The sequence below is a fragment of the Oncorhynchus mykiss genome, chromosome 16, assembly GCF_057628025.1.
Source record: "Oncorhynchus mykiss isolate SJ-2025 chromosome 16, ASM5762802v1, whole genome shotgun sequence".
In the NCBI taxonomy this organism is placed as follows: Eukaryota; Metazoa; Chordata; class Actinopteri; order Salmoniformes; family Salmonidae; genus Oncorhynchus; species Oncorhynchus mykiss.
Genome location: NC_143037.1, coordinates 46,028,901 through 46,056,057, shown reverse-complemented (window position 1 = coordinate 46,056,057; position 27,157 = coordinate 46,028,901). Strand labels below are relative to the sequence as shown.

Sequence of the window (27,157 nt, the reverse complement as noted above, 5' to 3'; positions counted from 1 at the left end):
TAAAATGAAAGCAGGAAGCACCAGTAGTCAGGTGAAGCAGATGCTAAGCAACAGGACTGTTTTGCTAGCACAGACTGGAATATGTTCTGGGATTCTTCCAATTGCATTAAGGAGGACATCACATCAGTCACTGGCTTCATCAATAAGTGCATCAATGATGTCGTCCCCACAGTGACTGTTCGTACATACCCCAACCAGAAGCCATGGATTACAGGCAACATTCGCACTGAGCTAAAGGGTATAGCTGCCGCTTTCAAGGAGAGGGACTCTAACTCGGAAGCAACAACATCTCCTCCCCGCTGATCCTCAACACTGGGGCCCCACAAGGGTGCGTTCTGAGCCCTCTCCTGTACTCCCTGTTCACCCACGACTGCGTGGCCACGCACGCCTCCAACTCAATCATCAAGTTTGCGGACGACACAACAGTGGTAGGCTTGATTACCAACAACGACGAGACGGCCTACAGGGAGGAGGTGAGGGCCCTCGGAGTGTGGTGTCAGGAAAATAACCTCACACTCAACGTCAACAAAACTAAGGAGATGATTGTGGACTTCAGGAAACAGCAGAGGGAACACCCCCCTATCCACATCGATGGAACAGTAGTGGAGAGGGTAGCAAGTTTTAAGTTCCTCGGCATACACATCACAGACAAACTGAATTGGTCCACTCACACAGACAGCATTGTGAAGAAGGCGCAGCAGCGCCTCTTCAACCTTAGGAGGCTGAAGAAATTTGGCTTGTCACCAAAAGCACTCACAAACTTCTACAGATGCACAATCGAGAGCATCCTGGCGGGCTGTATCACCGCCTGGTACGGCAACTGCTCCGCCCTCAACCGTAAGGCTCTCCAGAGGGTAGTGAGGTCTGCACAACGCATCACCGGGGGCAAACTACCTGCCCTCCAGGACACCTACACCACCCGATGTCACAGGAAGGCCATAAAGATCATCAAGGACATCAACCACCCGAGCCACTGCCTGTTCACCCCGCTATCATCCAGAAGGCGAGGTCAGTACAGGTGCATCAAAGCTGGGACCGAGAGACTGAAAAACAGCTTCTATCTCAAGGCCATCAGACTGTTAAACAGCCACCACTAACATTGAGTGGCTGTCGCCAACACACTGACACTGACCCAACTCCAGCCACTTTAATAATGGGAAATGATGTAAATATATCACTAGCCACTTTAAACAATGCTACCTTTATAATGTTACTTACCCTACATTATTCATCTCATATGCATACGTATATACTGTACTCTATATCATCGACTGTATCCTTATGTAATACATGTATCACTAGCCACTTTAACTATGCCACTTTGTTTACATACTCATCTCATATGTATATACTGTACTCGATACCATCTACTGTATCTTGCCTATGCTGCTCTGTACCATCACTCATTCATATATCCTTATGTACATATTCTTTATCCCCTCACACTGTGTACAAGACAGTAGTTTTGGAATTGTTAGTTAGATTACTTGTTGGTTATTACTGCATTGTCGGAACTAGAAGCACAAGCATTTCGCTACACTCGCATTAACATCTGCTAACCATGTGTATGTGACAAATAAAATTTGATTTGATTTGATTTGAAATCCCGCTATGCCCTCCGATGATCCATCAAACAGGCAAATCATCAATATAGGACTAAGATTGCATCGTACTACACCTGTTCCGAGGCATGACGGATGTGGCAGGGCTTGCAAACTATTACAGACTACAGAGGTAAGCACAGCCGAGAGCTGCCCAGTGACACGAGCCTAACAGACGAGCTAAATAACTTATATGCTCGCTTCGAGGCAAATAGCACTGAAACATGCATGAGAGCAGCAGCTGTTCCGGGCGACTGTGTGATCACGCTTTCCGCAGCTGATGTGAGTCAGACCTTTAAACCTTTAAAGGTCAACATTCACAAGGCCGCAGGGCCAGACGAATTACCATGACGCGTACTCCGAGCATGCGCTGACCAACTGGCAAGTGTCTTCACTGACATTTTCAACCTCTCCCTGTCTTAGTCAGTAATACCAACATGTTTCAAGCAGAACACCATAGTCTATGTGCCCAAGAACACTAAGGTAACCTGCCTAAATGACTACCGACCCGTAGCACTCACGTCTGTAGCCATGAAATGCTTTCAAAGGCTGGTTATGGCTCACATCAACACCATTATGGTTAGATTGTAAACTCTCCTTCCAGACCCATATCAAACATCTCCAATCCAAAGTTAAATCTAGAATTGGCTTCCTATTTCGCAACAAAGCATCCTTCACTCATGCTGCCAAACATACCCTTGTAAAACTGACCATCCTACCAATCCTCGACTTTGGCGATGTCATTTACAAAATAGCCTCCAATACCCTACTCAACAAATTGGATGCAGTCTATCACAGTGCAATCCGTTTTGTCACCAAAGCCCCATATACTACCCACCATTGCAACCTGTACGCTCTCGTTGGCTGGCCCTCGCTTCATACTCGTCGCCAAACCCACTGGCTCCATGTCATCTACAAGACCCTGCTAGGTAAAGTCCCCCCTTATCTCAGCTCGCTGGTCACCATTGCATCTCCCACCTGTAGCACACGCTCCAGCAGGTATATCTCTCTAGTCACCCCCAAAACCAATTCTTTCTTTGGCCGCCTCTCCTTCCAGTTCTCTGCTGCCAATGACTGGAACGAACTACAAAAATCTCTGAAACTGGAAACACTTATCTCCCTCACTAGCTTTAAGCACCAACTGTCAGAGCAGCTCACAGATTACTGCACCTGTACATAGCCCACCTATAATTTAGCCCAAACAACTACCTCTTTCCCTACTGTATTTAATTTATTTATTTATTTTGCTCCTTTGCACCCCATTATTTGTATTTCTACTTTGCACCTTCTCCCATTGCAAATCTACCATTCCAGTGTTTTACTTGCTATATTGTATTTACTTTGCCACCATGGCCTTTTTTGCCTTTGCCTCCCTTATCTCACCTAATTTGCTCACATCGTATATAGACTTGTTTATACTGTATTATTGACTGTATGTTTGTTTTACTCCATGTGTAACTCTGTGTCGTTGTATGTGTCGAACTGCTTTGCTTTATCTTGGCCAGGTCGCAACTGTAAATGAGAACTTGTTCTCAACTTGCCTACCTGGTTAAATAAAGGTGAAATAAAATAAAATAAATAAAATTATCCCAGAAACTCTAGACCGCCCTAACAGATCCACAGATGATGAAATATCTATTGCACTCCACACTGCCCTTTCCCACCTGGACAAAAGGAACACCTATGTGAGAATGCTATTCATTGACTACAGCTCAGTGTTCAACACCATAGTGTCCCCAAAGCTCATCACTAAGCTAAGGACCCTGAGACTAAACACCTCCCTCTGCAACTGGATCCTGGTCTTCTTGACGGGCTTCCCCCAGGTGGTAAGGGTAGGTAACAACACATCCGCCATGCTGATCCTCAACACGGGGGCCACACAGGGGTGTGTGCTCAGTCCCCTCTTCTGCTCCCTGCTCACTGATGACTGCACGGCCAGGCACGACTCCAACACCATCATTAAGTTTCCCGATGCAAGGACAACAACCTCTCTCTTAATGTTATGAAGACAAAAATAGATAATTGTGGACTACAGGAAAAGGAGGACCGAACACGCCCCATTCTCCTCGACAGTGGAGCAGATTGAGAAGTTCAAGTTTCTTGGCATCCACATCACCAACAAACTAACATGGTCCAAGCACACCAAGACATTCGTGAAGAGGGCACAACAAAACCTATTCCGCCTCAGGAGACTGAAAAGATTTAGCATGGGTCCTCAGATCCTCAAAAGGTTTTACAGCTGCACCATCGAGAGCATTCTGACAGGTTGCATCATTACCTGGTATGGCAACTGCTCAGCCTCCGACAGCAAGCCATTACAGAGGGTAGTGCATACAGCCCAGTACATCACCGGGGCCAAGCTTCCTACCATCCAGGACCTCTATACCAGGCGGTGTCAGAGGAAGGCCCTCCACGCTGCTGCTACTCTCTGTTATTATCTGTGCATTGTCACTTTAATAACTCTACCTACATGTACATATTACCCAAATTACCTCGACACTGGTGTCCCCGCACATTGACTCCGGAACCCCCTGTATATAGCCCCGCCATTGTTATTTACTGCTGCTCTTTAATTCATTATTTGCTATTCTTATTTCTGACTTTTTTGGTATTTTCATAAAACTGCATTGTTGGTTGAGGGCTTGTAAGTAAGCATTTCACTGTAATACACTGTTGTATTCGGGGCACGTGACAAATACAATTTAGTCACCGCATTTGAAGGTGTCATAAGTATTTGGACAAATTCACTTATAGTGTATTACATTTTGTCAAAAGTTTAGTATTTGATCCCGTATTCCAATCTCACAATGACTACATCAAGCTTGTGACTCTACAAACTTTGATTTGATTCATTTTTTAAATACATATGACCTGATTAGAACAAATCTGTTCCCATCATAGCCCATATACAACTGTTTTACAGCTGATTTATTTTATGTCATAGGTTGGTTATTCAATGTCACCCGATCATGAGAAACTCTGGGCACCAGGAAAACAACTCTCTTCCCAACTCTGGGACTTGTGGTGCCACCTCTGAAATCACGGCACAAAGTTACAAATGAAGAAACATTTCCTATAATTACGGCATACTATAAAAAAATATATGTTTTGTTCGTTTCTGCTAATTTTGACTTAACCGTATCTAAAACATGTCGACTTAGTATCTCGACATTTTCACCTATGTATCTAAAAATCTCGATCTAGTACCTTTACATTTTGAGATGGTATTATGGGCTTCCATACTATGGCGCCCCTAGCTGCAACATAATGCCAACTTGTAACTGGAAAGAAAAGAAGGTAGACTGAATGAATGGAAAAGGCTTTTAATGGTTGAAAAGTGGAGGGACAGACGACGATACTTGGCGAGGAATTATGTTTCCGACTTTAATGTGCTTTGCCGAAAACAACGAAGAAGTCAGTGGCCAAAATTGCAACAGAGTAGCCCGCGTGCTTCACCCGTGCAATAACCGGCGATTAAAACAAAGTGTATCGTGAGGGAGGGACTAACGCTACAGTGGTGATTGGGCAAATAGGATATTTCGGACCTGGACGACGAAGATAATGCTTTTTGTGAAGCAACAGGTTACTGCTGCATAGCGGAGTAAACAAAAACAGAGGCGTCCTATTTGCCATATTGGAGAATTGACCTTTTATTATGCGGTGTTTATTACCTTGAATGAGACATATTCTGCACCAGTCAGCCAATCGTGTGACAGGTTAGTTAGTCACGAAAGGTTGGATTATTATTTCAATGGATTGTTTTTTAACAGGTTGTTTGCTCTCAAACTGATCTACAAATAACGTCGAGCACGGGGAGCGCTCCAATATAGAACAATATTATGCGGTTTACGGGAGCGATCATAAATATGACGCCACCTAGGCGAAACGGAGAGTGATAAAATGGCACATTCAAGTTAGATTCAAACTTCAAGACAGGACCATCGGAATCTACCACCATTCGTTGAGAATAGACATGAAGATGACCAACCATTGATATTGGGGGATTTTCAGCAGAAGAACCAAGAATAGGACCTAAATGGTTCCAAGCAAGTGGACCATGAATTCAGTTCTACAGCACAAGTCACCTCAAAGGAGTTGGCTTGGTCTCCGACTACGACTCAGTAAGTAGATCCTATATTCAGTCACGTTTCTCTTCGCTCTGAAAAAAGTCATTCATAATCACATGTATTATCCTTCGACGTTTCATGCATGTACTCGTATGATTTGATGTTAAAGGATGGCCTTGCCTGCTATGCCCATTTGAGATGCACTTGGATATTTTTCACAGTCGTCTAGGCTATTCCCTTGTGTAATTCCTTCCGTGCACTGGTCAGGAGTCCTCCTTTATGTTAATTATAATTGATGTAAGATATGTGCATTACAGATTATATCCCTAGTAAGTATGACTAGTGCTTACAGAGGATGGATGTTGTTTAGTTGGTCTGAAAATACATTAATTTGACCAGACTCTGGTAGAGCTTTGGCCAAGAAAGTCGAAAGTAGGTTTAGCCTACGTGAACAAGAACACCTTGTGACTTTGAACCCAGGGCACCAAGTTGACACAGTTTAGTTTTGAGTTGACCAGCACCAGTTTACTGAGGCAGGAAGCCAACACCTCCCAAAGTTGATGCCTTTCCTTGGCAAATGACCAGAGGGGGGAATCATCACAGTTGGTGGCTGATGGCTGAAGTATTTTGGTCTCAGATTTGAGCTAAAGATGACTTGACATCAACCACGATTATAGTCTACTGGGAAATAATGCTGTTGAAAGAAGAGGAATTAGATTCACCTGTTTGTAGATATCCCTCTAATATTATTGATTGCATTTTCCCAAAATGTTTGTTTTGGCCTGCCAGCACACAATCTCCCAAGCACATGTCAGAGCGAGCAGGTTACGTTTGCATTTGAAAACATTCATGACTTCAAAGTCTACTAGATATTCTTTCATTTATACAATTCTGCAAAAAGCTGATTCTTACAATACTGCAATGCAATTATTCTGCTTTTTCCTAATGCCCTCTTGTACACCTTTCGTCCTATATGATGGACAGTCAGTATATGATGGTGACTGTGGGTTTGAAGTTGAGTAGCCTAATCGGTTGCCTCAACCATCCGTGTTCCAGGCTCTTAAGCCTCTGCATTTAAACACACTGGTCTAATCTGGTACCAGATGTCTTGTCTGGTCGCTCTGTGGACAAGTGCAACAATAAATATAGATGGCTAAATATGGATAGAATTATGAATGTACACAGGCTAAACAATATTCTGGACAAAGGGACATAATTATGATACCTGTGTGTGCGATTGAATGTAGTTTGCTTGACAAGTGAAGTCACCAACAGTGTGTGGTGTTAGTGGATGATATAGAGCCTAGATGGGACATTGGGATGTTCTGTCAGTGTTACATGCACAGGAGGTTGGTGGCACCTTAATTGTGGAGGATGGGCTCGGGGGTAATGGCTGGAGTGAAATTGTTGGAATGGTATCAAATACATTGTTTCCTTGTGTTTGATGCCATTCCATTGGCTCGGTTCTGGCCATTATTATGAGCCGTCCTCCCCTCAGCAGCCTCCACTGGTTCCACGCCATGGGACTTAAAGTGATACATAGGGATTTTGGCATTGAATCCATTTATCTACTTCCCCAGAGTCCGATGAATTCATGGATACATTTAGTATGTCTCTGCATTAAGTATGAAGGGAGTTAGAGATAGTTTTGCGAGCCAATGCTAACTAGCGTTATCTACTATTATGCTAGCAGCAATGCAAATGTTTTATCTCAATTTCAAATCATTTTTGGGTGTCAATTAAGTACCAAACCAAATAGAGCAAGTTTGGGATGAGATGGAATGGGCTGTTCGCGGCATGAATGTACCATCTGCAGCAACTGTGTGATGCCATCGCGTCAGCATGGACTAACATCCCTGTGGAATGTTTCAGACACCTTGTAGAATCCATGCCTCAACGATTCAGACTGTTCTGGAGGCAAAGGGCGGTCCTACCCGATCCTAGATGGGTGTACCTAATAAACTGTCCAGTGAGTGTAAATCGAACACAGGAAAATTATGTTTTGACTGCACTGGGCCTTTAAGCTTGTTTTTAACACACTGTCTGGTGTAATCTGGGAGCAGATGTCTGGTCTCCTTTGTCTGGTGTGTTTAGGGGTCACTGGCTCTTGGCTCGTTCTGATTTCAACATCCTTCTTTGGATGCGTGTATGTCTATATTGTTCCACTTTTTCTCCAGTGATTTCCTTTTTATTCTCCTCCTTTTATATTCCTGACATTTCCTGCTGCTCGCTCTGGTCTTCAAATCCAATTTTATTTGTCCCATGCGCCGAATACAACAGGTGACCTTATAGTGAAATGCTTACTTACAAGCCTTCAACCAACAATGCAGTTAAAAGAAATGGCAACAAAAATATATAAGAATAAGAAATAAAAGTAACAAATAATTTAAAGAGCAGCAGTAAAATAAAAATAGCGAGGCTACATACAAGGTGTACCTGTGCAGAGTCAATGTGCGGGGGCACCAGTAGGTAGAGTTATTAAATTGACGATGCGTAGATAATAACAAGGAGTAGCAGCAGCGTAAAGGGGGGAGGGTCAATGCAAATAGTCTGGGAAGCCATTTGGTTAGATGTTCAGGAGTCTTATGGCTTGGTGGTAGAAGCTGTTTAGAAGCCTCTTGGAACTAGACTTGCTTTCCGGTACCGCTTGCCATGTGGTAGCAAAGAGAACAGTCTATGGCGGGTGGCTGGAGTCTTTGACAATTTTTAGGGCCTGCCTCTGACACCGCCTGGTATAGAGGTCCTGGATGGCAGGAAGCTTGGCCCCGGTGATGTACTGGGCCGCAAGGCACTACCCTCTGTTGGGGCGGTATGTAAATTGGAGTGGGTCTAGGGTTTCTGGGATAATGGTGTTGATGTGAGCCATGACCAGCCTTTCAAAGGTCCTCATGGCTACAGATGTGAGTGCTCGGGTTGGGGTTGGTACTCATTTAGGCAGGTTACTTTAGTGTTCATGGGCACAGGGACTATGGTGGTCTGCTTGAAACATGTTGGTATTCCAGACTCCGACAGGGAGAGGTTGAAAATGTCACTGAAGACACTTGCCAGTTGGTCAGTGCATGCTTGGAGTACACATCATGGTAATCCGTCTGTTCCTGCGGCCTTGTGAATATTAACCTGTTTAAAGGTCTTACTCACGTCGGCTGCGGAGAGCGTGATCACACAGTCATCCAGAACAGTTGATGCTCTCATGCATGTTTCAGTGCTACTTGCCTGGGGAATTTTGCTTAAATTCATCAAAAAAGGTAGCTTATAACACTGAACCTTTTTTTTTGTGGGATACATGACAAATCTTGGTCTTGCGGCATATTCTGGTTAAACTATCCCCAATTGAATGAATTTGTAACCCTCTGCATGTACAGTGTATTCTTCCATCACATGTACAGGTGATTCTCAATATCTTGCACACTAATGAGATGCTATTGAGCCCACACTACTATACTGTCCGAGCCAAGGACTACATGCTTTCTGGTAAGTTCTGATTACAGTAGTGGGATGAATATCTTTGATATGACCTGATTTTTTTGTTAACTAGTAAATAGTAGCCTACAGCAAAGTGTGTTTAAATAATTTCTAACTTGTTAACAATTTCTGCTAGTTAGTCTTTGCTACCATGTGGGTTTTTAGCTTGTTTGAGCCTGCTAACTGAGGAGTGTTAATTCACCTGTTTCCATACATGTTTCGTTTTAAATCATTTAGATTAAACAACTCCTTTGTAAGATAACTGCTTAATTATTTATCTGTACATGGAATTGTATATATTTTTTTTACCATTTGTTTTCTGATCTTTACAGGAATATTCCATGGGCACTATCTGATGTGGGGAGACATTTCACTGCAGCTAATGTAGAAGGAAAAGCTGTGTACATTTGCAAATACTGTGCCAAATCATATGTGAAGAATGCAACAAAGATGCAGAATCATCTGGCCAAGTGCATAAAGTCCCCTCAGCGCTCACAACAAGCAACCTCTGACAAAATCCCTCTACTTCTATTCGAGGTGAAAATTATGAATCAGACACCTTATCAATAGCAACAGCTCATGGTCCTCCTGGAATCAGAAGTTGTTGTTTTTTACTCAATGAAGGAACGGAGTCAGAGAGATGCTGATGAATGTCTTGCTCGAGCTGTGTATGCAACTGGTTCACCTCTGATGCTCACTGGCAATGTGTATTGGAAGTGATTTCTGAATGTTCTTCACCTAGCGTACACCCCAACAACCAGACATGCTTTATCTACTCATTTGTTGGATGCAGAGTTCAACAGAGTTCAAGTGAAGATCAAGCAAATCATAGAGAAAGCAGACTGTATTGCAAAAATCTCTGATGGGTGGTTGAATGTTCGTGGGCAAGGAATAATTAACAACATCTCCACCCCTCAACCAGTATTCTACAAGCGCACAGACACAAGGGAGAACAGACACACAGGTCTCTACATTGCAGATGAGCTGAAGGCAGTCATCAATGACCTTGGACTACAGAAGGTATTTGCACTGGTGACAGACAATACTGCGAACATGAAGGTTGCTTGGTCTAAAGTAGAGTTCTACCCTCACATCGCACCCATTGGCTGTGCTGCTCATGCATTAAATCTGTTCCTCAAGGACATCATGGCACTGAAAATAATGGATACACTCTACAAGAGAGTGAAGGAAATGGTTAGGTATGTGAAGAGTCATCAAGTTATAGCAGCAATCTACGTCACCAAGCAAAGTGAGAAGAATAAGAGCATCACATTGAAGCTGCCCAGCAACACCCGTGGGGGGTGGTGTTGTCATCATGGTTGACTGTCTTCTGGAGGAGAAGGAGTCTCTCCAAGAAATGTCCTTATCACAGTCTGCTGATATGATATTTTGGGAGAGACTGGTAAGCAGCCTGAAACTCCTGAAACCTATAACAGTAGCCATTGCACGGATTGAGAGAGACAATGCCATCCTGTCTGATGTTCAGACTGCTTGCAATGTAAGAGAAGAAATCCATACTGCCCTGCCCACTTCACTGTTTCTCCAAGCAGAGGAAACTGCAGTTCTGAAATACATCAAAAAGTGTGAAGACTTCTGTCTGAAGCCCATACACACCGCAACGTACATGTTGGACCCCAGGTATGGCAGGAGCATCCTGTCTGGTGCAGAGATCAACAAGGCCTATGGTGTCATCATTACCATGTCTCGGCACCTTGGCCTGGATGAGGGCAAGGTTCTTGGTAGTCTGGCGAAGTACACTTCCAATCAAGGGCTTTGGGATGGAGATGCAATAAGGCAGTCGTGCCAACCTATCTCATCAACCACCTGGAGTAAGGTACTTTATGGATCTGAGGCTCTTTCCCCTGTTGGCTCATCATCCTCCAAATCCCACCAACATCAGCCGCCTCAGAGCCAGAACTGGTCCTTGTTTGGGAACACACACACAAAAGCATGCAACAGGCTGACCAATACATGGGTTGAAAAATTGGTGGCTATCTGAGCAAATTTGAGGCTTTTGAGCCTGACAACGAGCTATCCTCAACAAGGTTGGAAAGTGACAGTGAAGATGAGTCCTCAGAGTCTGATGTTCAAGAGGTGGACATTGAGGAGTTCCAGGGAGAAGACATGGAAGGTTGAGAGGAAGACAACCAAAGTTTCTAGACTATCATTTTACAGAAAATGTTTTTGGAAGATACGATGGATCATTGGGGATCATTCAATATTCCCTTTTGTTGTTCAGTAAAATCATCCCATGTGAAGAGTCAACTCATTTAAATAAAGTTCAATTCGTAACTACATTTGTTTTTATTTATTTATATTGGAAGGATTTAATAATTTGTAATTATGTCTACTTATGATAAGGTAAAAGGTTTATGTTTCTGTCTCCATATGACATGCTAAATATATCCAATGCAAAAAAACATCTACATTTTAAATGGTATTAATTAGCATACATTTCCATTAATTCCCATATATTCCCACAGAAAGTTTCCACCTCTGAATATTCCCCAAAATGTGCAACCCTAGTGGTGAGTAATCGCTGTTCTGATGTCCAGAAGTTATTTTTGGTCATAAGAGACAGTTGCAGCAACATTATGTACAAAAATAAGTGAAAAGATAAGATAGAAACAACATCAGCCATCCTCTCCGGCGCCATCTTTTTTTTTCTTGTGGTGCTTTGTTCTGTTATTTATTTATTTTTGATCTCTTTTCTTCCACTGCAGAAAAGGATTGACCATGGGTATGGGTATGTGACTGTGACTGTTTAAACCCATTGCTTTCTCTTTGCATGATACCCATCTGTTCCAGAGCCTCCAAAGTATGTGACTACCAGTGTGTCCATTTCCTACTCAACAGGTCTGTGTAGAGGAACCCTAGAGAATGTTTTGACAGTTGAAATTGATGCGTTCAGTTTAGATTGTCAATGCACCTAGATGGCAGTCACCCACTAATGTGATGAAAAACAACATATGAAACAATTTATTAACAATTCAATGTTGATGAAAAGACTGATGTAGCCTGCCTACCAAGTATTGTGGCAAAGGTGGTATGGTTTTACACTGCAAACCAGCCCTTTACCTCGCTTCATCTGAACGTGTTATCATTCCCAGATGTGTCATGTCCACCAATGAAGTCATAGACATAAACCTGCTCTCACAGCTGGAGGTCATTCCCCCCTCCTCCTCCCTCAGCCCTCGCACATATTTTTTTCCCATCATCCCACTCTCTTTTACAAAGGGCTCTTTAAAACACATGGGAGGCCAGGGCAACCAAAAATGATTACATTGTTCTGTCGTTGTTCTGTTGTCAGGTCTCACCCAGATTGTGGGGCTATTTAGTCGTTACGTTTGATTTCAATCACTTTTTAACCGGACCCCTTTTAATTGAACAAAACTTGCCATACATATTTGCCTGTGGTAGAAGTTGTCAGAAAGTTACTTTTTGGAACTGAATGCCAAACGTTTAGGAGATGGAGGTACTCAAAGTTGCCCCATTTTGCATACTACACTCTACCATGAGACATCCATGTAGAGGTCTTCACGGATCCACTGGTACCGGAACACCCGAGACTCGATCTGGTACCTGAGCGGATCCAGAATTCAAAAGGATGTCACAGGTCTGGGTCAGATCTGATATGATTGTCTCGGGTATGTGTCATTTTAACTGACTTGTCCGGATGGGCCCGTACAGAGCCAAACGCGACAGCTGCAGTTGAGAGAGAAATTTTTATCAATTATGGTGCTGCTCTTGCTTTTCACGAGAGTGGAGCGTGGCGCATGTGGCTTGTTGTTGGCCGTCAAAGTGGCAATAGGCTACAGTCAGAGAGCGTCTGTGTGTGTCAAAGTGTAAGCAACTATCTAATCGATGGCAGATGGAATTAAAATGACTGAATGAAAAGTTAATTCAAATGAGAAGGAGAGACGACAACAATAGGCTGCTACTTAATATTCTGAATGGAGTTATTTGTAACTGTAGGATGAGAGCGCATGCACTGCAGCCTCAATTAGCCTAGCTAGCTAACATTAGCTAGTTTAACTAGCTTTTCCCAGGTTGATTCAGTCAAGACTATGAGATCAATATCATGCTAAATGTGTTCACACATGTAAATCACCGATCCACAACTGTAAATCACTTTCCCAAAAATTGAACTCAACAATCCACAAATGTAAATGACCAATCCACAAATGTAAATGACCAATCCACAAATGTAAATGACCAATCCACAAATGTAAATCACTATCCACAAACAGCTTTTTGATTTGTATTTGTAAATCGAGGGCCTTAAGTAAACTTACTGCCATAAAGATTTGCACATAGGAGAGATGCGCATGACAGATATGGCAAGCCTGCAACTTCATATTTGGAAGTGCATAGGTCACCTGACTTTTTGGCAGTAATTTGATGACAACAAAAAGTTCTCACACAGAAAAGAAGTTATCACGGTGGAAAGCGGTTTGTAGTCGTATAAAGAAAAAAGTTCTCACGCATAGAAAGCGATTTTTGTATTCATAGAAAAAAGGTTCGGGCCCATAGAAAGCGATTTTTGTATTCATAGAAAAAAGGTTCGGGCCCATAGAAAGCGATTTCTATAAATTGCTGGCAGCCTCTCGTTCGGCCATGTTGATGCCTGCCTTTCAAGGCTGCAGAAATCATAGTATGGTAAAGATATGTTAACCATATGTGTAACCATAGTATGTCCAGGTAAAGGGGAGGTGTAGGATATGGGATCAGACTTTGTAACAGTATTGCGTCCGTCCCTCTCCTCGCTCCAACCTGGGCTTGAACGGGTTGGGGTTGGATGCGCGCTGTGTTAAGAAGCAGTGCGGCTTGGTTGGGTTGTGTATCGGAGCCCGTACGGGAGTTGTAGCGATGAGACAAGATAGTAGCCACTAAAAACAATTGGATACCACGAAATGGGGGGGGGGGGGGGGATTATAATAAGGATGTGTGTCATTCTGTTACCATTTGAATTGTCCATTCCCATTTTAGTACAGGACAGCTAGTCTGTATTCAAGAGCATCTGATAGTGGGCACGACACAAACACCTCAGATGATGTAAAATAGGGTCTAAACTACAATGTACGCAAAAATAAATAAATAAAGAATTTTACGTGCTTTTAGATAATTTATGTTAAAGTAAAAAAAAAAAAAAAAATCTAAAATGGATTAAACTTTTTTCAAGAAATTAATAATATACTTTGTCAACCCTGTTTTTAAGATTTTAAATGATATCAATGATCATGATGGGGTATGCAAAACTTTGAGCACCTCCTATCTCCTAAAATGTTTTTGCATTCAGGTCCAAAAAGTTACTTTCTGACCCCTTCGACCTTTTGCAAATATGTATAGAAAGATGAATTCAAATCAAAAGGGGTGCGATCAAAAAGTAATTGAAATCAAATGGAATGACCCTATTAGCCTCGTTTTAGCTGGGATGTTCTTCAGAGACCCAGACCTGTGACTGGGGGATCTCGGGTTGGAGTTACAGGTGACACAGTGACACAGCCTTTTACCCTCAGGGAGGTAGAGGAGACACTCAACCTCTTTCAGTCAGATGGGACATGCGTTATTTGATAGCAGAGGCTATTGTGTGTTAGGATGCAGTTTGTTATCAGATTCTCTCGTCGGAGTTGTAGTTTTGTGCCAGATCATCCTGATTTTTAAATCTATTAATTCAGTAATGGAGCAATCTACATTTAATATGTGGATTTGAGTCCTATAGGTCCTGTTCTGTGCTCAATCTGTCCAGCTGAGCATTTCGTATTGTTTTGGTTCAGGCTCATTATGGACGCACATAAAACGTTGTTTAATTACCACACTTTGGGTAATGCATTTCAAATGAGTCGATGGTCACTATTAATTCTAAACCGTCATTCTCTATGGCTCTTGGAGAGAACCACACCCTGTTAAATTGGACCAGTGGCTTCCCTGCTCTTCAGAAACGAGTGGATAATTACAAGGGGCTAGCCTAAGGCCATACACATGGTGCTTCATTAAGTTAGTAGATATTGGAGGTAATGTTTACCTCTGAGAGTGTCCCTCTATAAACAAACACACACACACACACACGCCCAAATGACTGTTTATAAACATTAGAGCCCCCCTGACAATAACCGTATTTTCACTCTGAGAATGAGTGTTTTGATTTCTGCGAGGATTTCAGAGGGTAGACCCACTGCAATTTCAGCCATGCCGTTTCAATTAAAGGATTCTTCATATCAACAAGCTGAAGGAAGCAATACCAGTTGTTTCTCCCTCTTAACTGGTGGTTTCAAGATGGACTTTTTAAATTGCATGTCTGATAGCAATTTTCTCTGCGGGAATGAACACACAATCACACCCTTTTATTTTTGCGGCACATGAATAGTGGGGTAGCTGATGTACTGGTGTCTTTGATTGGGATGAATGTATTTAGAATATATTTACGTTTACAAACAAAGTCATTTTTGGCGTGTTTGCGTGTGTATGGGAGGGTTGCTCTCTCTAGCGTATCCATTGGAAAGGGCTGCCTCGCCGTGCCTGTGCCAAAGCCCTGTTGCATTGTCTCTGAACGGCACAGCACATGCTCATTGATGTACAACAAAGACCAGGATGCAAAGTTTTTATCTGCATCACTAGTTCTGCGTGTGGATGCGCTGCTGCTCTTTATGAGCAGAGTCAATAGAAGGCAACACAGGCCTGTCTCTGCAAGCAGCAGTCTGAATGCTTTCTCCTGGACAGACAAGCTTCCTGTTTCTTAGTGTATCTGAGTTCAGCACACTTTTTTTTGTTGTTGGTCCGAATGTTATTCTTAATACTAGATGTCAAAACACATTTTTGCCCCTGAAGGACGAAGCCATTGGATGTACTATTTACTGTTGTTTGTTCCGTGGTGTTCAGATGCTCGGATAGGACAGGCCTCCCTTCGATTCCCTGGCGCTTGCTCTTTGCAGCTGGCCTGGGTGGTGAAGAGTTAACCAGTCCCTTTATGATGGGCCACTTTTCTAAATATAACCCCAAACCTCCTCAACATGGGCACGCACAAGTCCTTCGGCTCGACTGCACTCCCTCTGTCAACACTCTCACTCACACTCCTCCTCCGGCACACACACACACTCCCCCAGTTACAGTTTTGTACCCACACTCAATCAAACTCATTCCTCCTCAAACTCCCCATTTAATACTTCAAAGTTTACAGAGGAGATGATTCATATAGACTATATACCTGGTAGTTAGTATGAGTGATTTTCATTTTACTCCCCTGGACCAAGCTACTATTCAATAATGTGTGTTTCTCAACTACAAGACTGGATGGGCAATCTGATTGGATGTAATTTGCAGAGTAATGACATGTCCCCTTCAAAAGCCAGTTTTCTTTGTATAGGTTGTTTGGGAGATGATGAAAGGGATGGGAGACTACTTGTCTAAATGCCTCCTCTAGTAGTTCCGTTTGTTTCTGCAGGAGGCGGCTGAAAATAGGCCCTTATGCTGCAGCAGGCACTAGTTGTCATGCTGTAGCCCATGACTGGTCTCATCATTAAATAGCAAGCAGCAGTGCACTCAAAGCTGTTCCAGATGATTACCACATGTCTGCAAAGCCCCGAGCGGCAGAGCAGATCGGCTCCCATCCTACCCTCTAATTTGTCATCCCAAAATTGGACATTTGGGTCTTTGTGTGACATTGTCCCTCCCTTCCATGGCTAGCACAGTGCGCTCTCACGGTATTTTATTCCATTTTCCTATTACAGAGGTATAATAACAGCGAATCAACCTTTTTGAGCGACGTTGAGAAAATGTTTTGTCAATGGATTTGATGACTTACGGGTGTGGTTTTTAACCATCTTCGATTTGCAGAGCGGAAATGTTCCATCTTCTGTCTGTATGTGGCCTTTTTTTTGTTGTTGTTGCAAAAGGGCCTTGGTTTTTACTATGTCTGTCTTCTCTCTCTGAGAAACAGTTCCCCAATGTCTCTGTATTGTACTACTGTACCTCCGCAGAAATAGCTGAACATAGCCATCACAGACTTGTTGCATTCATAAAGAAAATAATCAATCTTTCCGGAGACAGACAGAACAAGGTTCTAGCCAGCCTAATTAATGCAGAAATATTTCAGGCTTTTACAGTTTGCCCAAAACATAAAGAAAGTTCTGCTCTCTGTGTAGGAGTAAATTTAAAAGAGATCTTTGTGTTGTCCAGTGAGAAAACCATTGGCCCCAGACTGCCAATCCCAGCATGCATAGCAATGCACCTCTGTATGAATACATTGCTTGTCTGACGGAGTGGGTCGAATGCCCCCCCCCATCATCCATACATCCTACACAGGCTATGACACTCAACAGCTTGTCGGCTTGTCGCACAGGAGAAGTTTTTGAAGGTCGGGGAGGAAGGGAGGATGATGACAACATAATTATCACTAGGCTGCAGTAACAAAGTACTTTCACCTTGGGAAGATGGAACTGCGTGAGATTTTAGGAGAAGTGATTTGTTTTGACATCGACAGTAAAGCCAGGAGCTCAAGCGAATGGCTTTGAAGGGGACGACGGAAGGGGACTTCTCTTTGTTTGGATGCTTATATAACACCTTGACTTCAGGAGGGCTGAAGGAGCAACCGGAAGAGACAAGTTACCAAGACCAAAGAGAGAACATTTTAGTTGGTGTTTTTTGGGGGATTATGAGGATACGTTAGGTTCTTCAAGGTGTTGAAACCAGAGCACAGTTGGAGTGGAGGGTTTAGACCTGTCTTCTTCGGCTGGGTTGGATCTACAATCCAGATCCTGGAGGGTGTTGATGAGTCAGGTGTCAGAGCTGTCTGTTTTAATGTTAGGGATCTGAAGAACAGACTGTTTTCAAACCAAGACGGTGGTTTGGTTTCTTCAGAGAGCTAATGAAAAACCCAGTTAAAATGGAAATCTTGACTCATTTATGCCCAGTTGGACATGAAGCGAGGAGCTCTGGTGCATGGCTTGGAGAGAAGGTTCAAAGCAAGTGTTTAGTGGTTGAGCGGGATGAGGTAATATAGCCTAGTTTTGCAGGTGCAGTTTTTTTGAATGAAGTTGAATGAGCTGTTGGCAGATTTGAAGAGTTGGACTACATTGGAGAGTTGGAGTCTGAAGATGGATTCAGAGATGAGTTTGATATAGCAAGGAAGGGAAGATGTAGGTAGTTGTGGGTAAAATAATGCATAATGTCGGTGTGGCATTAGTGTCAGTCGAGTACAGTGATCGGGGGACAGGATTTGTAGGTTGTTTAGGTAAGGTTGAAGAGTTAAGGTCCATAGTTAGGGTTGAGAGTGAGGGAGACTCTGGGGTTGGTTACCATGTTCCTGTATTGGAAGAAGAGGGGGGCGTATGAGCTGGAGACCCTCCCCTCCTACCTCACCGAGCAGGTGGCAGAGCACTACTCCTGGTCTTCCTCTCTGGACGTCATCCATGATCTGTGCGGTAAGCATTAGGATCGAGCGAACGGGATAAGTACACGCATCCGATTATATATTCAAGGGCTGGACCTTTGACCTAGCTGATTGTGTGGTATGTGAGTAATAACATGTTCATTGCATGCTTACTTCCATTTAGACTGAATGGCACTGGCAGGGGGAATTTGATTCCATTGGAAGATGATCATGGTAACTGACTCCATGAAGCCTAGCATTTGACATTTACTATTAGGCCTATGATGTTGTATAATTGATCTGAATCAGCCACGTTGTCATATGACACTGACCAACTTGAAGAATGAAATGTAGCCGGTTGCTCTGCTAGCAGATGGCGATGCCATGTGGTTATACATCAGAGATCTGACCTCCAGAATTTCAGCACCATCATGGAAAGCTTTTTCTTTTCTTTCCATTGCTCTCTTCTTCCGTTCAGTCCGTGGAAAGCACTCGACACTCAGTGACCTGGCATAGAGAGCACCTCAAATGAGAGTAGCCGAGAAGCGAATGGGGATAGGAACAGCTGCTGCTGTGGAGATGAAATATTTACCACAGAAGAAGGAGTGAGTGCATACTGTCGGTCGACGTTCCAAATGACACCCTATTTTGTTATAAGGTGTACTACTTTTGACTAGGCTCTGGTCAAAGTAGTGCACTATATAGGGAATAGGGTGCCTTTTGGGACTGACACTAGGACAGCTGAATTGCGTTACTGTCTTTCTCCACTCAGTGCTTCTGCTTTCCTCCGTCCACTGCCCTCTATGCCATTAGTGAAAGGGAAAAGGGATGTAATAACTTTGGGCTAGGGCTGGCTACAGGAATGCTCTTATCCAATCCTCCCAGACCCAGCCAGGCCAGCAGTTTCTTGGAGGTCTGCCTCTGCTCTGTCTGCTGAGTCGCTGGGCAGCTTCAGGTGTCTGCAGAGTAGACCTTTTGTGTTCTAGAAGAAGTGGAATGTCTGACTGCCACAGATAGAACTGAACGGCAGGTTGATCCCTACCTTTGATCCCTACCTGGTCCCACAGTCCTTGTAATTAAGCCTCAACTCTACTGCTACTGAAAACATTTCTCAACTAGGCTGGGGTAAGGGTTGCCGAGGGGACTGCGCGCTCTTAAAAAAATCTAATAAATATTTATGGGAAAAAAAAGTCTCTACCTGGAACCAAAAAGGGTTCTACTACAGGGTCAGCTGAGGGACACTTAAAGAAGAGAATTTTAGGTAGCCATTTTGTTTTCTAAGACTGTGGGGCTGTGGCTTGGGCAGTCCTTTCCGTCTCCCCTTATCCCCTGAATGTAGGACACCCTACTGTAGCATTCTTTAACCTATAATCAGGACGCAGGCCCCAATAACGGAGGAACATACCTCTCCACCCTTTCGCTCTGTGCCATTTCATCCCATAGCACTTGCCCCGACATGGGATCAAATCACATTAAATAATCAACTGAAATGACCTGGTGTTGTATGGTGCTGCTCAGTTAGACATTAAGGCATTCAAACATTCTGCTTATGTAATGAATGATCCCCACATGACACGCATAAATATGGTTATAAGAGTATTATAAGCTGGTGCACTAATACTCTTACTTTGGACAGAATTATGCTTTCAGTTTTGTGGTGTTTTTGGCACTTTTTTAAATGTTTTTATTTTTATTTCTCAGTTATGTCTCTTTCAACATTCGATTGAACTAAAAATGTATTTCCCCTTTTCAACTACGTTGTTGTACACTGTTATCCAGGCACAGCCTGAAACTCAAACAAATTGGTGAAATGCATGTTTTCTTCCTGCATTCAAATAGTGATCCACCCTCCACTATCTGCCTCTCTTTTGTTCTAAATAGTTTCTCATTGTTGTGCTCTGCTGGGGACTTTGGTAGTGGAGGAAGCACTGTGTGGCTGTGTTTTTAGATGTGTGTGTGTGTGTGTGTGTGTGTGCCACTACAGGGGTAAAACAACATCAACAGGATGACTTTGTTCAGGCCCCACTGACTGCCACTGAATATGCTGCTCCATTAATAACAGCTGGTCCGTCGTTTGCTGCTCTGGAATAACAAGGCCCAGCCAGGCAGCCCCGGCTGCTCCGCTCAGGCCACCATTTCTGCCGAGTGTACAAGAGTACTTGCCTGGTCCCAGATCTGTTTGTGCGGTTTTGCCAACTTCTATGAAATTGGCAAAACACCACAAACAAATCTGGACCAGGCTACAAGAGTGCCAGGGTTTCAATAATGGTAGTGGTCTAATTAATCAAATCTAATTTTATTTGTCACATGCGCCGAATACAACAGGTATAGAAGGTGAAATGCTTACCTACGAACCCTTTCTCAACAATGCAGAATTAATATATTTTTTTAAATATTAAAAAAGAAAATGGTAACACAATAAAATAACAATAACGAGACTATATACAAGGAGTACCAGTACTGAGTCATTGTGCAGGGGTGAGATAATTGAGGTAATGTCTAGTTAAATAAAAATGTAATAAAACAAGTCAGTTAAGAACAAACTCTTATTTACAATGACAACCTACCCTGGCCAAACCCGGACGACGCTGGGGCCAATTGTGCCCCGCCCATGGGACTCCCAATCACGGCCGGTTGTGATACAGCCTGGAATCGAACCAGGGTCTGTTTTGACGCCTCTAGCACTGAGGTGCAGTGCCTTAGACTGCTGTGCCACTCGGGAGCCCTGTACATGTGGGTAGGGGTAAAAGTGACTAGGCAATCAGGATATATAATAAACAGAGTAGCAGCAGTGTGTGTGTGAAAGTGTGCTAATATGCGTGTGTGTGTTGGAGTGTCAGTGTAGTATGTGTGTGGGTAAAATCCAATGAGTGTGCAAGAGAGTCAATGCAAATAGAAAGGGTAGCCATTTTCTTAACTGTTCAGCAGTCTTATAGCTTGGGGGTAGAAGCTGTTCAGGAGCCTTTTGGTCCCAGACTTGGTGCTCAGGTACCGCTTGCCGTGCGGGTGAGTCTTTAACAATTTTTAGGGCCTTCCTCTAACACTGCCTAGTATAGAGGTCCTGGATGGCATGAAGCTTGGCCCCAGTGATGTACTGGGCCGTACGCGCTACCCTTAGGGTCGGATGCCAAGTATTTGCCATACCAAGCGGTGATGCAGCCAGTCAAGATGCTCTCAATGGTGCAGCTGTAGAACTATTTCAGGATCTGAGGGCCCATGCCAAATCTTTTCAGCCCCCTGAGGGGGAAGAGTCATTGTCATGCCCTCTTCAGAACTGTGTTGGTGTGTTTGAATTATGATTGGTCCTTAGTGGTGTGGATACTAAGGAACTCGAAGCTCTCAAACCGCTCCAATGCAGCCCCGTTGATGTGAATGGGCGTGCTCAGGCCTCCCTTTCCGGTTGGCTACAGTCAGGTCCTTTGTCTTGCTGATGTTGAGGGAGAGGTAGTTGTCCCGGCACCACACTGCCAGGTCTCTGACCTCCTCCCTAATAGGCTGTCTCATCATCGTCGGTGATCAGGCCTACCACAGTCATGTCGTCGGAAAACTTAATGATGGTGTTGGAGTTGTGCGTGGCCACACAGTCGTGGGTGAACAGGGAGTACCGAAGGGGACTAAGCACGCACCCCTGAGGGGGCCACGTATTGAGGGTCAGCGTGGCGGACGTGTTGTTGCCTACCCTTACATCACGTTTCCCATCCTCATCTTTGCCTCCCCAGTTACATCCCACAGTGGTAGCGCCGGGAAAAGGTGTTTGTGTTTTTATAGCAGATGCTCTTTAGTGTTAAGACATCTTAACAATTCATCTCTTTTGTAATGGGGCTTCTTGCTGGGACAATTTGGCGCAGATGCAGAGTTCCTTCCCAGTGCCTTCCAGCCCGCCTCTGACACTGAAATAAGCTATGCTGACACATGCAGCGCAATAGAGTGCAACACATCACTGCCAGCCCCAGGCCTAGGAAACACCTTGTTCCCTGGCAGGGCAGCATGCTCTCCATCTGCCATCTGTCTTTTGTCTTCTAGGAGATGGTCGACGGCGGCCATTGCATAATAATCCTCTTCCTGGCCTGTGTGCAACCGGCTCAGACAATCGCCCTCCCTCAATCCCCTTTCAAATGAGAGAGGGGGGAATAAAACGGAACAAACAGAGAATAGCTCAGCCTCAGACGCCCGATGTGCCACGGCAAAGCTCAGCAAATTGAATGCAGGACTGAGGCATTCTTAACATTCCGTATAAAAGTGTGCTCAAGGCTTGCGGCGAAACGTACTCTTGGCTCTGCCTCGCTCTGCCTAAACATGGAGCTGTGCTGGTGAGGCTGTGCGGGTCTGAGGGAGAATGAGGTGATGTGATGTAAGGTTTATGGGTGAACGAGGGAGGGAGGTAGAGTTAGTAGCCTGGTGGTCTACTCGAAGGGCTTTATCCAATTCCTTTTGACCATGATGTTGGCCTTTGACTTGACAATGATGGAAGAGTTGATTACAGCACACAGGATCGGACTGGGCTACGGGGGTCTTCAGCCAGTTGTGGCCATGGTACAAAATATCCCTTTTTCATTATCATGGCCTTACACATCCCTTTTCTATTTTGCTGTATGAAAGTGACTTGCTTGCCACTCAATGCTGTGTCTTGTTTATTGACGTTATGCCTCTGACTTGAGGCACTGGGAAGCTGTAGAGAGAGCAAGGGAAAGGCTGTGCAGGCTGAACGCTCTGCTGTCTCTTCGGTGTGCAACTCATTGTCTGCTGTCACATGTGGCCTTGTGTTTGTTTGTTTTTGGCTTAATCAGCAGTGCTGAGTTCAGGAATTCCTGTTCATCAGAGAGAGAGAGAGAGAGAGAGAGAGACACAGGCGGTGAGGGGCAAATAGGCAGAGAAAGGGAAAAGTGGAGTGCGAGGGTACAAAGTGATCCAAAGCAGGAGAGACGGTGATGGGAGGCGAGTGAGCTGGAGAGACAAAAGGGGGAAGACTGAGGGCGGGAGGAAGAGTCCCATAGTAAAGGTATGGTACACAGAGGTATAGGCAGCTAGCTATATCAGAGACAGAATATCATGAACTTCACAGGTGAGAGAGTGTTGCTACAGGGTCAGGAGTCAGAGATCGAGGAGCAGACCCCTGGTCGGCCATTACCTGGAGCTTGGGTCACCTCTTTTCCATTTCCTCTGCACTGGCCGAAAACGGTTCTGCAGTGCAAAATTGTTGCCTTTAGGACTAGGGAAGTGTCATAAACACTTGTAGTTTGAGGAAAAGTGCCCCCGAAGGAAGAAAAAAATCTGAATAAAAATGTGTGTCTCCCTGGGCAGTGTGCTGCCTGTAAACCTAGAAGGAGTCATTAACAGAGGTGGTGTTGGCAGAGGCCCAGGATGAGTGAGAGCACGTCTCGGCCTGCTCCCAGGCAAGGCAGGAGGGACAGACTCTGGGAGGGATTGCCCCTGCCCTGCTGCTATCCCTGCCTTGTGCCATGCCTGTAGTGGAAGAGCAACAGGTGTGTTTTGGGGGATTTTAGTAAGTTGTATCGCAGCCCTTGATCCAGACCTATTTCTTGGCGTGAGTGAGGTTTAAGACTTGTTTTGTCTCATTTAATAAGGTTAATAGGTACTTTTGAGGTCCTCTCTCTGTAGCTCATGTACAAACAGAGAGTTAACTTTTGGGCTCAGAACTGGGTATGTTTTAGTTTCTGGTTGCTCCTGTGTTTTTGTGAAGGAATCCGTTTTGATATTGAGATTTCTGCAGTCTGTGTGCTTCTTATTCAAAACCACTTTTGGCTGGCACTAGCCACTCACCACTTGTCTTTACATGGATTCTCGTTGGCTAGATGGGATGTTTGTCATTGATCCCGGAGCCTGTTGTTTAACATATTATATACTCAAGATGGAGTGAAAGAAAGAGTGGGAGAGACACAGTCGTCATTGTGGACAGGTCTGCTGTTCCAAGTTTCTTGGAAAGTTATTGCAGTACAGCTCTGTCATGTCTGGACACTTGGCAACAATGCCGTTTTCTCGGTCTTTCAAGTGAACTCTTACACCCTATATATAGAGCATTCTCAGGCCTGATGGGTTTACAGTATGTTTTCAAGTCCAATTTTATTGGTCACATGGTTAGCAGATGTTAATGTGAGTGTAGGGAAATGCTTGTGCTTCTAGTTCTGACAGTGCAGTAATGTCTAACAAGTAATCTAACAATTTCCCCAACAACTACCTAAGACACACACATCTAAAAGGGGTGAATGAGAATGTGTACATGTAAGTATATGGATGAGCGGCATAGGCAAGGTGCAATAGATGGTATAAAATACAGTATATACATGTGATATGAGTAATGTAAGATATGTAAACATTATTAAAGTGGCATTATTTACAGTGGCATTGTGTAAAGTGACTAGTGATCCATTTATTAAAGTGTCCAGTGATTGGGTCTCAATGTGGGCAGCAGCCTCTCTGAGTTAGTGATGTCTGTTTAACAGTCTGATGGCCTTGAGATAGAAGCTGTTTTTCAGTCTCTCGGTCCCAGCTGTGATGCACCTGTTCTGACCTTGCCTTCTGGATGGTAGCGGTGTGAACAGGCAGTGGCTCGGGTGGTTGTTGTCTTTGATTTATCTTTTTGGACTTCCTGTGACATCGGGTGGTGTAGGTGTCCTGGAGGGCAGGTAGTTTGCCCCCGGTGATGCGTTGTGCAGACCGCACCACCCACTGGAGAGCCTTGCGGTTGAGGGTGGTGCAGTTGTCGTACCAGGCTATGATACAGCCCGACAGGATGCTCTTGATTGTGCATCTGTAAAAGTTAGTCTGGGTTTTGGTTGACAAGCCAAATGTTTTAGGCCTCCTGTGGTTGAAGAGGCACTGTTGCGCCTTGTTCACCACACTGTCTGCGTGAGTGGACTATTTCAGTTTCTGTGATGTGCAGAGGAACTTAACTTTCCACCTTCTCCACTGCTGTCCCTTTGATGTGGATAGGGAGGTGCACCCTCTGCTGTTTCCTGAAGTCCCCGATCATCTCCTTTGTTTTGTTGACGTTGAGTGAGAGGTTGTTTTCCTGACACCACACTCCACCACACTGACCATCTTGAATCCCACCGTACCTTCTCCGCTGTGCAATCTGGTTTCCGAGCCGGTCACGGGTGTACCTCAGCCACGCTCAAGGTACTAAAAGATATCATAACCGCCATCGATAAAAGACAGTACTGTGCAGCCGTCTTCATAGACCTTGCCAAGGCTTTCGACTCTGTCAATCACCGTATTCTTATCGGCAGACTCAGTAGCCTCGGTTTTTCGGATGACTGCCTTGCCTGGTTCACCAATTACTTTGCAGACAGAGTTCAGTGTGTCAAATCGGAGGGCATGCTGTCCGGTCCTCTGGCAGTCTCTATGGGGGTGCCACAGGGTTCAATTCTCGGGCCGACTCTTTTCTCTGTATATATCAATGATGTTTCTCATGCTGCGGGCGATTCCCTGATCCACCTCTACGCAGACGACACCATTCTATATACTTCCGGCCCGTCCTTGGACACTGTGCTATCTAACCTCCAAACGAGCTTCAATGCCATACAGCACTCCTTCCGTGGCCTCCAACTGCTCTTAAACGCTAGTAAAACCAAATGCATGCTTTTCAACCGTTCGCTGCCTGCACCCGCACGCCTGACCAGCATCACCACCCTGGATGGTTCCGACCTTGAATATGTGGACATCTATAAGTACCTAGGTGTCTGGCTAGACTCTAAACTCTCCTTCCAGACCCATATCAAACATCTCCAATCGAAAATCAAATCAAGAGTCGGCTTTCTATTCCGCAACAAAGCCTCCTTCACTCACGCCGCCAAACTTACCCTAGTAAAACTGACTATCCTACCGATCCTCGACTTCGGCGATGTCATCTACAAAATTGCTTCCAACACTCTACTCAGCAAACTGGATGCAGTTTATCACAGTGCCATCCGTTTTGTCACTAAAGCACCTTATACCACCCACCACTGCGACTTGTATGCTCTAGTCGGCTGGCCCTCGCTACATATTCGTCGCCAGACCCACTGGCTCCAGGTCATCTACAAGTCCATGCTAGGTAAAGCTCCGCCTTATCTCAGTTCACTGGTTACGATGGCAACACCCATCCGTAGCACGCGCTCCAGCAGGTGTATCTCACTGATCATCCCTAAAGCCAACACCTCATTTGGCCGCCTTTCGTTCCAGTTCTCTGCTGCCTGTGACTGGAACGAATTGCAAAAATCGCTGAAGTTGGAGACTTTTATCTCCCTCACCAACTTCAAACATCTGCTATCTGAGCAGCTAACCGATCGCTGCAGCTGTACATAGTCTATTGGTAAATAGCCCACCCATTTTCACCTACCTCATCCCCATACTGTTTTTATTTATTTATTTTTCTGCTCTTTTGCACACCAATATCTCTACCTGTACATAACCATCTGATTATTTATCACTCCAGTGTTAATCTGCATAATTGTAATTATTTGCCTACCTTCTCATGCCTTTTGCACACAATGTATATATACTCCCCTTTTTTCTACTGTGTTATTGACTTGTTAATTGTTTACTCCATGTGTAACTCTGTGTTGTCTGTTCACACTGCTATGCCTTATCTTGGCCAGGTCGCAGTTGCAAATGAGAACTTGTTCTCAACTAGCCTACCTGGTTAAATAAAGGTGAAATAA

The 27,157-nt window shown here is 44.3% G+C and overlaps 1 protein-coding gene across 4 annotated transcripts in view; it reads left to right on the top strand.

The window, feature by feature from the left end:
• The first annotated feature begins 4,840 nt into the window (after positions 1-4,840).
• The window catches only part of plekhg5b (pleckstrin homology domain containing, family G (with RhoGef domain) member 5b), a 74,429-nt gene continuing 52,112 nt past the window's right edge, over positions 4,841-27,157 (top strand). For 2 of the 4 annotated variants that reach the window (XM_090202899.1, XM_090202898.1), the window contains exon 1: positions 17,417-18,549. In XM_090202899.1, coding sequence (XP_090059025.1) covers positions 18,426-18,549 — 124 coding nt within the window. In that variant the 5' untranslated portion in view covers positions 17,417-18,425. Of the gene's footprint in view, positions 5,723-17,416; positions 18,550-27,157 lie in introns of those variants that run through there. The other 2 variants (XM_036946956.2, XM_036946954.2) reach the window with 2 other exon arrangements.